Source organism: Argiope bruennichi, chromosome 1, assembly GCF_947563725.1.
Source record: "Argiope bruennichi chromosome 1, qqArgBrue1.1, whole genome shotgun sequence".
Classification (NCBI taxonomy): domain Eukaryota; kingdom Metazoa; phylum Arthropoda; class Arachnida; order Araneae; family Araneidae; genus Argiope; species Argiope bruennichi.
Window position 1 is genome coordinate 32807583 of NC_079151.1, and position 15870 is coordinate 32823452.

Here is a 15870-nt window from a genome sequence, read left to right on the forward strand (position 1 = left end):
CAAGCTGTTTCGAAGCAACAACGAATTCAGTAGACGTTTGAAGATAAATTTTTATAGGAGTCTACAGAGAAATTATAATAATACAATAAAACTTTTCTCATTTGAAGGTACTTTGAAGGACTCTTAATAATTTTCTCAAACAGTGAGACAACTCGTAAATTATTAAATGGACTTTAGTAGTTGTCTCCTAATCTACTCAAGCTGTTTCGAAGCAACAACGAATTCAGTAGACGTTTGAAGATAAATTTTTATAGGAGTCTACAGAGAAATTATAATAATACAATAAAACTTTTCTCATTTGAAGGTACTTTGAAGGACTCTTAATAATTTTCTCAAATAGTGAGACAACTCGTAAATTATTAAATGGACACCATTTTGCGGAAGAGCTCGATAATGCTGATGAGGAAATAAAATACGGACATTTGGAAGAAATTATAATGAGGAGGTGAAAATATTACAACAGATTTAGTACGATAAAGCAGTGGTTTTCAAACTTTTTAGACTCAGGGCACCCTTCGAGCTGTATAATCTTCTGATGCAACTTTACTCTCTTCTCCAAAAATATCCAAGACGTTTTTTTTTTTTTTTACGTTACATGGGAACTGGTAGTAATGAAAGTAAAAAAAAGCTATGTAACTGAATTTAAAAATCGCATGATGTTATATTGTTTATCTACTTAATAATAGCATAATTGATGCTTCTGGGTGTCATTGACTCTTATATCATTGCATGTAGTGACTGAAATGAGCTTGCATTTTCTTTAACCTTTTAAAGGGCCATTTTTTTCTAGTCATATTATGTTAAAATATTTTTAGACTTGAAATTAGAATAAGAAAAGGGATTCATTTAGCTTATTAGCTAAATTTAAGTTAATTAATTAATTAATTTGGTTAATTAATAATTAAGTAACAAATCAAGACACATCATTTTGTGTGAGATAAAGAACTGAAACATCTAAGTTTCTGTCTTTCTAAAAAAGTGTGTCAGAACTGATGCCAACCTACATAATTTCATACAAATATTGATAAATTTGGTGGAAAGCATACTTCCCAAGGCCCTAGAAAGGGTTAAAACAAACAATCGAAAGTCAGCTCTATACGTTTTATAAGCAGCCGCATTTTGTATTAATCATTAGGCTTTCGTTAGAATCAGTGTTTTTGATAATGAGAGGCTTTCTTTACTTTCTTGTATGCGAAATAAATATAAAGAAAGTATTTTAACATATTGACAACCGCACCAATTTTGTACAATTCAATTTATATGTGCCCGCCAATCACCAGTGATCCCCATGGAAGTCAATGTGTCAATCGTCAAAAAAATTCGAACTAAAATTTTGACAAATCTCTACGTTTCAGACCTTCCCGCGTTCAAAACACATTTGCGGAAAAGGTCTGTCTGTCTACCCATGATAAAGATAACTCGAGAGAGAACGGGTGAAACTTGGTATGTGATCTTTTGCACTAAATTTGAAGGTAAGATTGAAGAAAGATTCCTGTTTGAATGAACTTTAATCAAAGGAAGTTTATCTATTCGTCTGTTCGAATATAATGTGTTGCTTCTAATGGCACTAGTCATAGACAAGCCCACTTACTTTAGAAGTCAGTGATTTTAAGCCAAGGGTGTGTCTCTTGTTTTACAATAGCGCCATCTAGGGCCAAGTGTACGACTTAGCTACACACACGTCACAACCCTTTTTAAGGGGCGGACTTCATTCATACATTTCTTTCACAGATCTTAATTTAGATCTGATCCAGTACCCCCAGTGGAATTACTCTCGACATGAAGGACTTTGTGACCACAACAGATTTATACGTGCGCCATCCACCACACGCACGGAGAGTCTTCGGTTGGCGAGGTTCGAACTCTCAACCTAAGGGACGAGAATCCAACGCCTTACCAACCAGGCTATCCCGGCCTTTTGAATATAAGTAAATACGATAACTGCAAATGAATAGAAGTAGATGGATAAAATTCGATGCACAGATTTAACATCTGTATTGTAAGCATCTGTCAAATTTTGAATCAAATCCTACGAGGGGTTGAACGTCTATCGGTCGGTACTTTCAGAAGCACTGGGGAAAAATGTCTAGAACACAAATTCACCTTTATTACAAAATATGCGAGAAAGTTTTAGGGACACTGCTACCGCTGGTTTCCATTTGCGGAATTCAGTTTCGTGATAAAGAATGAAAGCGAAAATTTAAAAAGCATAAATAAAGGAATATATGAATTGCGACATTTAAATGTCATGAAGCTTGCTTTTATTAACCTTTTTAGTTCCAAATTGTTGAATACAAGCATGAAAATGTGCTTCTATATTATCCAAGGCTTTTGAAGCTATTGTACCTTGTTAATAAGAATCAATTTTAATTATATTAACATTCCGTTTGGAAGCAAAATGAGATTTGTTTTGAGATGAATCTCAAAATTAATAATGTCCTCATGATATCATCAGAAGAATATGTCACCACCATGTCAGATTCAAAGAGCATCAGGTTCAATAAAAGCGGAATTAATTGCAGAATCGTCTTGAACCAGCAATCTTGCGTCTGAAGTCAAGATCTTACCACAAGTACCACAAGCAATCACGTATTAGTAAGAAGAAAAATGATTGTTATCAGATAAGAGTAAAAACGAATAATTATCTTCTGATAAAACTCCACATTTTCTCACAAGATAGACATAGCGACCTAAAGGCCACGGTTGATGACATTTCTCAATTCACATGGAAATTGTACCAGTTTTAAAAATGTCTGTCATGTTTTATAAATCTTTAGCAATTAAAAAATGGCCTCACAGAGGGTTGAATCAATCCCCATTCCCATGTATCTCTATTTGAATCAAATTTTGGATGCAATTCGCCATACATAAAATGTCAATCTGTTTATCCATGTTTATATGAATATAAAAACGCAAAGAGTTATAGAAATAAAATTTGACAAGTCATCTTTAAATTAATATTTTAGATTTTATCAGGCGTTGGAACATATCTTTCATTGGTTCGGCTTTCTGTCTTTCTTTTCTAATATACGTGAACACAAAAACATCAGCCTGATTCATGAAATTTGGTATGCAATCTTTATATTGAAAGTGTATATCTGTTTCAAATTTTGGATCAAGTCAATCAAAAGGAAGATATTGTATCTGTATTTTGTATTTGTATCTGTATTCTGTATTTGTATTTTGTATTATACCATGAAACTAAGCACAAAACGCACCATAATGGAGAAAATACTTGAAAAAACAGAGGGAAAACTCTAATTTCCAATAAAAACTTTTCTATAATTAAAAAAAATTGTAAAATATTCAAATATTTAAAATAGAAAGAAACTTTTAACAGCTCTCTATTATTTGCTTGTTTATGTTTTTAACTTTCACATTTAAATTTTATCTTAATGCAACTTTGAGAATATTAAGATATCATTCAAACATTATTTAGGAAAAACTCTTAATGATCTAGATGTGAAGAGGAGCACTTTGAAACTTTTATTTTAAGCAAATCACTCTGGAACAATAGAGTCCATAAGTGCATTAATTTTTATTATGGAAAATTATGGACGACAAACAAGTTAATTATTTTTTCAAGTTTCGTTCGTTACAAATTTTCAGTAGTTGCTTCTCAATTAATTAAAATTCAAAAATGGCAGAACATTCCCACACGTTCAATGCCTTTGACATTTCGAAAGCGCACATCAAGATCTCACGGTTATGATGGCATTTAGGTAATGCTGTGAGCAATTTAATTTCTATGAAATATTTAAATTTCTTTGTTTTCTGCGATGCTCAGTGAAGTGATGTAAAATCACGTGATTCCTGTGAATTAAGATTTGCAAAAAAGAAATTTTACGTGAGAGACGCAGTTGGCCTAAAGGCTGCCCTGATATCATTTGTTCGTTGACAGGATACGCATGTAAGCATTTCGGGAGATCTTATCTTTTTGCCTGACTGTTTTTAAATAGTGGGTTCACAACAGTTCTCAGATATTTTCATTCCAAGGCAGAATGGTTTCTTAATTTATTATAATTAATGCTAGTAATATTATGAGTTATAAAAAGGTTCGTTCATTTAAAGAAAGAAAATAACATATTTCATCTCCTATGAATTTTCTGATACTTAATTTCAATGAACTTTTAATTCTGCATAGAATATGTTTGTACATCACACACTTTTAATAATGACACTTTTGCGGATAGTTTTAGTTCAAAATTTTTGAAATTCAATTAAAGACTGGCTTAATTTAGTAATATTCACAACCCTTTTTGAAGGAAAATATGATCTATTCTTTGAGTGGACATTACAATTTTGAGCAGCTATCAGATGACGAGGAAAGTACTTCCTTCAAATAACCCATGCTTCACTAGCGAAAGAATATTGAACTCCCGTGTCAGATTTAGCACATATTAAACTTAAATACAGGACAAATCTTTTGTATGAAGCAAGTCTCAAGCCTGAAATCGCAAACCTTGGAGTCGAGATCTTACCCTAAGTCAGCATTAAAAAATGTATTCGAAAATATCTAAAAAAAACTTTCATTGTGAATGATTTCAAAATTGTGTAAAATTTTGACCCAATGTGCAAAATTATAGTTGCATTAAAATTCTGAAATAATTAAAGAGAAAAGATAGACAAAATGTGGCATCTTATTACAGTCAGAAAAACTTATCGAAACATTTTTTCACTATTCTCCTGAAAGTAGTAGAGATTTTACAAGTTGCTGATTAAGAACATTGTAAGAAATATGCAGGCCATTTCTTAAATACAACAGCTGGAATAGCTATCTAGCAGAAAGAAATTTACTGCTTAACTTTTCAGGATTATTTTAGAAATTATTTTAAACCAGCTTATTTTTGCTTGATAAACAAATAATTAATCTGAAAAATTGAGAAACAGTTTCGAAAGAAAATCTCTACATTTTCTTTTCACTTTTTGTCTTTAACATAAATCGTATTAAATAAATTTGCATCTATATATAAAAGATAAATATTAATCATATTTTATAGTGATGCTTCACAAAATCTAAATATATCGGATAATATGAACCACATTAAAAAAAACTAATAATTTGAAAAAAATATTAATTTTTGGGATACAAATTTCTGTATTTTGATTTAAATACAAAATTTCAATATTAGTAGTAAATTTCCATACATTTCTATCGTTATTATTTATCAGTTGTTTAATTTACAATAATCAATATAGAATACAGAATAATTTATTTAAAAAAAATTTTACCTTTGAATTATAAAACATTCAAATAAATTGATTGTGGTTCCTTATGTTTTAAATCTGAAAGTTTTCTCATAAAGGCTACGCAAAAATCTTCCCCATCTATAAGTATTTACTAATTATATTTATGTAGCAAATTTAACACTCTGCAACGTCTTATATAAAATTTAGACTTAAAAACGAAATCAATTTGAAGAATGTACATTTATTCTTGTCTATATTATTCAAATCGTAAACATGCATCAAACTTTGTGAATATCTGTATACCATCAGCCTATTTGTATGTTCACTTGTATTCAAACGACGTCATTCAAAAATGGAATGACTTAGACAAATGAGATTTAGTACGTAGCCGTTACTCCATAATTGCACATTTGTATCGAATTTTGTAACCAGTCAATCGTCGAAAAGAAAAACTTCCAAACTGTAGGCATTGTTTTATTTTAATAAAGTTTAATAATAATTTACTTTTACTTTTATTTATTAATACAATGTCACGATAGTGATCTTATCGAAAATTTATCGCACGAAGTTTTTATATTACTTATCCTTTATAAAATTGTGGACCTTGGTCAAGGAAGTTCATATATTTAGTTTCAGAATCCTGCACATAAGAGTTTTATGACTTGTAGTGTAGTAAAAAACAATCCAATACATATTTTCACTGTCTTCTTTTCTGACGATTAAAACCAAAATTTGGCACAAAATTATAATTTTAATAACAAGATCACATATCAAATTTCATTTATTTAAATTGTTGTGTTTTTAAATTATCGTGTTTACATGTATACGAATGTAAATACTGAAGATAGGTCATGCCGTTGATGGATTTAGTTCAAGGATTAGCACAGATCTACACTTTACATGCTAGAACTGTGTATCAAATATTTTTTTTATGTCTTTATATTTTGCAATTATTTTCTTCACTTGCCTATGCACAGGGAGACATTTAATGAACGAATTTCATTAAAATTTTATAAAAATCTACAAATTTGATACAAAAACTACATATCACATTTTATCCTTAAGGCTTAAAACATTTTTGAGATATCGTTTTCTCAGACATACAGACATAGTTCCAAAAATGTGTTTTTGAGACTCGTGGATGCCTGAAAAGTGAAGATTTATCAAAATTTGGAGGTCGAGTTTTTTGACGATTGGATTAATTTATCTTCTTTCACGAAAGTAAAAAAGCAGGATAAATCAATATATTTCCGTTATGAATAATTTGCGTAGTAATATCTGTTTTTTGAAACGAATTTTTTAAGCAATTTATTGGTTCTAAAAGTACTTGGATCTATAGTTTTTCTTGTCATTTTACAATTAATAAATTTTTTGCTGACCTACCTCAGGAATAGCCACATATAAATATTGGATTTGAATAAAACTCCTTTTGAAACAAAGGCTATCCTTTTGAAAACTATCTAAAGAATTTACAAAACTGAGGAAAATTTGAAAGCCATTGATTTAGAACAATAACCATGAAGTCCTCTATGTTTATATAATGGTTATGATCGAGTTTAAGAGGAAAATATTTTATATCGTGTGACGCGATGAATACAAATAGTATGAAACTCACAATGGTAATGAAAAAAAGCAGCTGATTTCTTCCTCAAATCCCGCAATGCAAGAAGGCTGCGTCTGCACGAGACTTGTCGAAACTGCTGACTCAAGTTTTCTTGCCCAGCTGTATAAATAAACTATTTTTAACGCTCGTATAGTAAAGCTCATCGAACTGTTGGTTGAAGAATTTATGCTTGTCAGAAGTGTATTAGCATATTTTCAAACAATGGCAGGGCAATGTGTTTTGTGTGTAAGATGTGCTGAATGGATCTTGAGTTCATACTTCTTTTCTTATTTAAAAGTAAATGCAGTGATATTGAATTTTCTTTGAAGGTGTAAAGGTATGTTCTGAATAAATAGTCCAGTATCCGAGAGATTGCTATAGAGTTCTTTGAAATAGAGAGTAAAATAAAGCAATAAAGAGAAGAATGACACTTTTGATCGAATAGAAGTATTTTTTGTTTAAGCACTTTTCAAAAATCGGGCAATATTTTTTACCAATATTACAAATATTTGTTTTACTTTTGCAAAAAAATAACATTCTGATTGTTTATATTTGATTTAAAATACATTCATTCATATATAATTCTCATATGTACAAATCCTATATAAGTTATTGAGTTATTCATTTTCGGAGTGAGATAATATTTCTTTTTTAAAACAAAGAGTCTACTGGTGATATAATATTTATAATTCCGTTTAAGGATTTAAAGACCTCGACAAAATAAAGGATTTGAATCTAGTTGTATGTTTATTGATATCAATTTTCTGATAAATAAATAAAAATTAAAGATATTTTATTGCATTTTTTCTGATTTTCGAATCCATTTCTGACATGTTTTGTTGAAATGGAATTATGAATCTCTCCGAAAGCTAAACGGTGGAGGGGGGGGAGGGGTAAACAACTCCTACTGACTGAAAACCCTTAGAATACTGTTTTTTAAAATAAAAAATGGATGCTATCTCATTAAGAAACTTTTCCTAAAGACATCAAAAACTTTCTTTGAAGATATTCATTGCCAAATAGAAGAATATGAATGAATATGTAGGACATTTTATACTTGGTTCATTTTACTTCTGCCTTGATTGCATCAGTCACTGCATTCTTTACATAATGTAACAGACAATTTCGAAAAAATATCCCAACCTAAAAGCATTATTTTGTTGTTGTTGTTTTTAAATACATGGTTTTTGCACTATAGTGGCCTTTTCTTTCACGTTTCAATTTAACACATATGGATCTAGTTTGTCTCTACTTGCAAGCAAAATATGAGTAAATAAATTTGTGGTGGAGTAGTGTGAGGTTTACAGGTGAAGGTGAAAAAGATCCTACATATTCTTCAGAATAAATTGCAGGTCGTTGTTCGGAGATCTATTTTTAAGTGATTGGACATTCTGCATTGTTATTTTTACTTGTACAATGCTAACCAAGTTCTATAATTCTTTTTTACTAAACATTCATCCAACCAGCAATTATCCTACTCCCATTTTATTTTCATTTCACGATGCTATAAATTAATTCTACAATTTTTTTAAAACATGACTTAAGCTTGCGAATCACACCCAAGTGTTTCAATGTTGCTGCCTATAATTTATTTTTTCATGGAATCACTTTTATTGCATCCTGTTTTTCCCATAATAGTAATGTATCATAGTGACCAAAACCATTTAGTCAATTATTTAGTTTCACGGTGTTGAGTTATAAATGCTCTCTGACATTTAACTGAAGATCTCCTTAAACTCTATTGTAACATAATTTTTTAAAAATAAAATTTGAAAGAGATTCCAAAATTAAAGTAGTGCCGCATATTTAATATTAGTCATGTGAGAATGATTTCATTTTATCAACCAATTCCACTACTTTCATTTAGCTGCATTCTGAATTTTTTAAAATTCTTAACTGTAAATTGACTCTCGAAATTGTTTCACAATTATTTACATTAATTTTTACAGAATAAAAATTATCTTCGATTTTTATTCTCTACTAGTGATATACTAGTAGCGAAAATATCGAAGTTTCTCTACTAGAGTTTAAATTTTTTCATAAAGTTAATTTTAAAAACTTTATGAAACAAAAATGTGTGTGTGTGTGTGTGTGTGTGTGTGTGTGTGTGTGTGTGTGTGTGTGTGTGTGTGTGTGTGTGTGTGTGTGTGTTAAGAAGAAAATATTTAGATAGAATCACACATAGATAGCATATGAATATTTTTCAATCTTACCTACATATGAACTGATCATTTAAATTTAAAAAAAAAACATGAATCCACTTAGTTTAACATGTTATTCGAATTGGTTAACACAATTATGACATTGTTGATATTGGATGTGACACGAACGTATTCGTATTCGGATAATGTCATATAGCGCCATCTTACAAAAGTTTGAGGTACCAGGAAGTTGTCATCCTATAGGAGCAATGCAAGTACCATAAAAATTTACGAGATGGCGCTATATGACATTATCAATATGAGAGCAGATAGAAAAAAGCTCTAATAGGTATTAAAAAAAGTTTTGTATGTGTATGTAAAATCCCGTTTTTTTTAGAGAGGACACCAATATACTAAAAGTAGATAGACCAATATACTAAAGTAGATAAAAAGCAAAACCTTATCTAAATATAAAATTTAAACCAAAGTGTTAGAGCCGTTTCCGAGATACACGAAATAAATTTATATATATATATACAGGTATTGCTCTTTTAAAGTTAAAGATTTCTGGCAAGTTGAGTTTTCTACAACATAAGACGCAATATATCAAAAGGCCTCTTCCGCAGCATTATATTCTCTAAAATAACATCATTTGCTTAAATTTAGCTACATAAGAGATCTTTCGAAAAATGACTTCTCGCTCTCTCCTTTGAATTATAGCATTTCACGGAATAGTAAAACTGAAATAGATTTCCTGACTCCAGATTTCTTATTAAAGAGCAAGAAAAGTAGAAAGAAGAAACAGGCTGTTACAAATTGTATTCACTGAAAAAGCACTCTATTATTTACATAAAACTCAAATTTAAAAAAATGATTTTACATACATTATCAATTAAACGAAATTTATCATGATAGATGTATTTAGTTAAAAAAATTATATTTCCATCTGGAATTCCAATTCATATAAAAATTAAAATTTTATATAAAAAAGTATAAAAATATAATATATATAAAATAACAAATTTTATACAAAAATTTTTAATATTTTTTGGAAAGAAATACTTGTTTGATTTTCATTAAACAAAATCTCATAAAATTAATCTGCATCGAAGTTTTATCTTCTAATTAAAAAAATAAAGCGCTTAGAAAATATTTTAATTTTTTTAAATCGATGAAGATGATATTAAACCAGATATCGATCAATCTTAATGAAATTCCTAAATTATTCGAGATTTACTTAGTGCCTCTTAATAATAAAGTATCTTTATTAAAACAGCTATTCTCTGTTGCAGCTGAACTGCAATAAAGAAAGTAAAGAATAATAAAGTAAGTAAAGATAGATTTTTTCATCTGCTATATATATGAATTAAATTCAAATTCACCAAAAAGACAAATAATTATTGTGATGTTGATCTCCAATTTTCTCGATTACCAATATAGGCGGAAATGTGTTCTTACTTCTTTTATAGGACAGAACGTTTGACTAAAATCACCAAATTTGCTGCAAATATACTTTGGTGTTGAGAAATGTGCAACATGGAGTGATTTTTTTAAAATCTAAATTAAAAATCAATATAATTTTAATTAACAAAAATTTTGGTTTATTTTGGCGTGGGTTTTTTGTGCTAATTCCAGAAAATATCATCTTACAAAACAAATTTTTATATCACTTTAGAATTTAAACAATATTCTTTTTAACAACCCCCGATTTAAATATCATACAAATTATATCCTGAATTTTGATAATTTTTGAAATACTTTTCTCTAATTTTCAACAATTCAATGAAATAATGGCACTAAACTTCAAATCGTTTTCAATATTTCATCAAGTATGTAACAGATGGAATATCTTCCACTTGACAGCTAAGGGAAAAAGATTATGCTTATTATCTACCCAGTATAAAATAAAGATCAGTAAAGAATATTAAATTACCTCAAAAGGTAGTGTTCAGTTTGATTACCCAGACATTTAATGGCATTTTAATGTCACTGGACTCTATTAGGAAGGTTCATGTGCGCAATAAGATGAACAGAATAAAGATATTAAATTAATATGGATATAACGACTGTCACAATTACATACTTAAAAAGAATTCGTTGCAAGAATCATGAACATCAAGTCACGCGTAAATGAATTTTAAAGTAACTAATATTCTCGTTAAATAACTCTTTTACAAAAGCGGTTGGGTTATCATAAAATTAAACAGTTTGTATCTATTTTAATGCAGGTATCTATTTTATCATAAATTTTCTTTTCAAATCAGATTCAATCTTGAGAAGATTTCGGAGTATCGTTATTGATTCAAAAATGGTAATCTTTTATATTTCTCATCAATTATTAAACAACAAAAACACACCTGAAAATGAATAAGTTTTTTTTTTGTTTGAATTTTATTCGCAAGATCCTAAGTCAGATATTCTACTTCATGGAAGGATTTTTCAAAGAAAAGATTAAAATATCCTCTGTTGTGTATATAGTAATGTATCGAATAATACTAAAATTATTTCAGATATGTAACTTAACGATTTAAGGTAAGTAGGTATATATACAATAAAATAAAAATTCTAAATAAAATGGATAAAAATCAATGGCTCTTAGAAAAGAAAACCCTTTAAGTTTAAAATAGAAATATTCTAAATGATAAGAAATTTTAAAAAAAGTTCAATTTAAAAACTCACCTGGAGAATGGTCTGGTGATAGATATGTATTTGTGCACCGAAATATACATCAAGGTATGAATGGAACAAATGAGAAAGAGGGCCATCGTGAAGCCATTTAATTTGCAGAGGGCGTCTCCAAACACCCATCGACCTTCAATGATTGTTATCAAAGACACTGGCATGTCCAAAACCGCCACCAAGATATCGGCCACCGCTAAGTTTACTATGAACATGTTAGTTCTTGTCTTCATGCCTCTGTGCCTTATGATGGTCAAAACGACCATAACATTCCCACCGACTGCAAATATAATGATAAAGATCATTATAATAGCCATAGGTACGACCACAGGATAGCCATAGAAGAGGTATTTGTCGTCCACGACCACCTTCGTGGCATTCTCATCTTCCAGAGACAGTTCGAATTCGACTGAAAGTGGTAAATCACTGCTGTCTTCTGTGGTGTTGTTGGTGAACATGATGATGCCGCTTCAGTCTTCCGATGCAAACTAGAAGAAAAAGGAAAATTTGATCAGCGATTGACATATTTCTTTTGGTGCAATCAATTATGCAGAAATTTGAATCAGAAATGAAACGTCAGCAAAAAAATTGGATATTTATTATTCTAACGATTTTTCCATTTTCTTTTATATTGCCACTCTCATCTTTTAAAATGAAACATGTCGTTTACGTTTAATTGGTGAAAATTATCTGTTATATCTGGCAAAGTTCATAATAAGATGAACTGTGATGCAATTTTTGAATTTGGCAACAAGAAAATAATCTAAAATCGTTCCTAACTTTTGGATGCGATGCAAATCATCTGAATTCTTTTTATGTTTACGATATGGCAATTAAATTGTTCCAGTCCATTTGGTGTGTAATTTTTGATTGATGCGAGCACTGTTTTATGATTCAAATCTTCTCTGCCTTTCCTTTCATTTCTAAAATTATTCATGGGACTATGAACAATTCCGTTAAACAAATATAGCTCACAGGAGTGTTCTATTAATATACAGTCGGAAATCTAAAAAAATAGTAATAAATTTCTGGCAGAAAACATGTCCTTTCCTTTGAAGTGTAATTACTGTGTCGTTTTCAGTATGTAAAACACCCAAGAATTGCAATTTGAGTCTTTTTTGTTGTTGTTGCTTAGTAATGACGCTATCAAAATGGCGATCAGCGAAAATTTCTTTTAAAATTCTATTCTTATTTACAACTGTTTATCATTTATTCTATCTTACTGTTACAAGATCCAAAAAGTTAAAATATACAATCGAAAATAAAATGGGATAATTTTTAACATTAACATCATCATTAAGTAACGACTTTACGAAAATTGTGATCAAATACTTCTAGATTATTTCTTTTCTTTTTTTTTTTTTTGCTTTTTTTTTTTTGTTTGTTTCCCTTTCGGAAGTAATACTAAGTGTTTCAGAACAGATCTTATAATTTTTAACCGTGATCAGATGAAGGGAGGTACTTCATCTGGCATTCCTCAATCCAAAATTCTGCGGCATGTTAGAGAGAAAATATTTGACACTTGATATCAGATTGAATGTATAACAGACCTGAATACACGGTAGTTTTTTAATGGAATAGGGCTTCATGTCTGGATCTTCGGTTTTAAAACCAAAAACTTAACACCAGACTACTATGATTCTAAATTTTCTTCAAAATTCCTTTCTTGTTTTAAACTATTTTGCTTTCCATAATATTTTAATGCTTTGATGATGCGAATTATTAAATAGGGACATTAAATAGAGCATCCATATACCTCAAGACATTCCCTAATCTAGCATAATGCATCTATAATCAAAATACCACAGAAATCTGTAACGTAAAAGGCGGAGTTAAAAATATCTTCTGCTCTTTGATCTGCATCATGATTGGATGAGCAAATTCCAATTTCTTTGGTATCAAGCAACTCAGATACTAGGGTATCATGTTACTTTAGTCAGAAGTTATGAAAAACTACCTATATCTATAACGTATTACATACATAATATTATAAATTAAATCCTAAAATAAATATTGGATGTTTATAATCATGCACATAAAAAATAAATATATTTATGTAACACATAATTTAGCAGTTGCTTGGCCAAATAGAAGAAATTTTTAAAAATTTAAAAATTTCGATTTATTTCATCCCGGGAGGCATAATTTGTACAAGAAACGATCATAAAAGATGCGTCAGTCTACATCGCGACACAATAGCAGAAGAGACCAAATGATTTTTCCCCTCAATGATTTTACAATGAGATTTTGACAGATATTTTTTTGACACCTGTAGACATAGGAATGGGACATGTAGGTATTTTTGAAAGAATGTTGCAAACATTAAGGACTTTTTTTACTTCACTTATCACGGTGTGAGAACCTGCTGAATTCAGCAGTATTACAAAGCATGTGTTGAATTAACTAAATAAAAATGTCGGAATTGTATCGGTAAATTAGAGAACATTATAGAATAATGGTTAATCTGGGTTAAATTAAGATAACAATTAGGGAAATTAATTAAGATTTAAATTAGATTAAGAGATATCATTACTTATATATATGCTATTAAAGTACTTTTTAGTCAGGAATTTCACTTTGCACTTAAGCAATGAAATTTTATTAACGTCTCTTAACGTAGAATTTAAACGTTTGATGAACAGCTAGAGTTAGACAATCTATAGCTTTATTTGCAATTTATTTTACAGAGATCGCCTAATTTCAAACACCTTTTCGCTGCCCCATTAATTAGTTAAGAGAAGCATTGAATTAAGTGCTGCAGTAAAATCATTCAATGAAACAGTTTGAAACATTCATAAGGCGGCTTGTCCATATTTGACTGTTGATATTCGAGAATAAGTAATAAAAGCAATTTTTGTATAGAATATGTTAACGTTTTATAAATGTAGATGTTTGACGGATTGAATTGATTGATTTATCGGTGCTTCTATAAAGCTTATAATTCCACAGAAAATTTTAATTTTGAAGTTTTTTAACGTCTATTGAATGAACTCTTTTGGCATTAAGGGATGATAGCCTTTGTTGCCAAAAATCCCATTCTCATCCCATTTCAATCAATTAATTTATGTAACAAATCAGTTATGCGATTGTAAGTTTCACATTTTATTTCCATTTTATATACCGGATTGTAACTAAGGTCAATTGCCTGAAATCGGCGATTTTTATTATTTTATATCTATCCTGATTCAATATATTCTCACTTCACGGACCTATTTGTCGAAATCTTGACATCTTATACATAATGGAGCTAGGCAATCTTAGTATAACCTGAAAATTTTCAAGTAAACCTGGGTCCATACAAAATAAACAAGTATAGAAATAATTTTCTTGTCATCGATGTTACGGTAAAAAGTATAGTGAAGACATAGGCAAAATTAGATGCACTACGAAATGATTCCCAACATTTCTATAAAATGTACAAAGCTTCTCACAATAGAGAGGGGAAAAAATGAATCACTTTTCGCCAATGAGAAACAGCCTTTTCCATCTTCCATATCTGATTTCAAAAAAGTTTGATAATTTAGCTCATATTGGTTAATGTTTCGAAAACCATATAAGAAAGAATTAATTGCAAGAATCAAACCATTATTACACCGACAGCGGAAAGAGCTGCAACAGTTCGATTTCACAAGATATAAAAATCGTATTTTGGCGTAAAGATTCGTGATATTATGTAAAAAATTAAAGTAATTTTGACATTATACCTAATTATTTTGAATTATTTGATAATTTTCGAATAAAAAAATTAAGTATTATTCGAATTCTGATAAAATTCTGTTAGATACATTAAAGAGTGTATTAATTACTAAGAATGTTTATTAAAATAATTTATAATACAAATTTCTAATAATCATATAACTTTAAACGAGCGATTCTTGTATAAATTTGTTTTGTGAATCTTGGAATCAACTCAAACGATTTGGATCAAATTTTATATTTATATAAGGTTTTGCTTTTGAAGTTTATATAAGTGTCTTTCCTGAAATAATGCGATTTTACACAAACACTATAACTAAATATTGACATGTAGCTAGCTATACATGACCTACCTAAGTGTATGAGAGATGGAGTAACGGTTAGGGCTTCGGACTAGATGCAATTTGATTAGATTTCGCTTCTAACTTTAAAAGAGCTATAGAATAGGATTTTATTTACGATTTTACAAAAGAAAAAAAAACTTCCGAGCGAAGTCTGGTATTTCAGGTACTTTGAAAATTAAAAAATGTTACTATATCTTCATTTATAGCATTTTTCATA

The 15870-nt window shown here is 29.6% G+C and overlaps 2 protein-coding genes across 3 annotated transcripts in view; one reads left to right on the plus strand and one right to left on the minus strand.

Moving 5' to 3' along the window:
• LOC129977851 (trace amine-associated receptor 1-like) overlaps positions 1-15870 on the minus strand; it is a 103817-nt gene that overhangs the window by 54997 nt on the left and 32950 nt on the right. For both annotated transcript variants that reach the window (XM_056090601.1, XM_056090592.1), the window contains one exon: positions 11614-12101. In XM_056090601.1, coding sequence (XP_055946576.1) covers positions 11614-12071 — 458 coding nt within the window. In that variant the 5' untranslated portion in view covers positions 12072-12101. The remainder of the gene's footprint in view (positions 1-11613; positions 12102-15870) is intronic.
• Positions 1-15870, plus strand: part of LOC129978115 (WAS/WASL-interacting protein family member 2-like) — a 79659-nt gene that overhangs the window by 5145 nt on the left and 58644 nt on the right. The window lies entirely within an intron of this gene.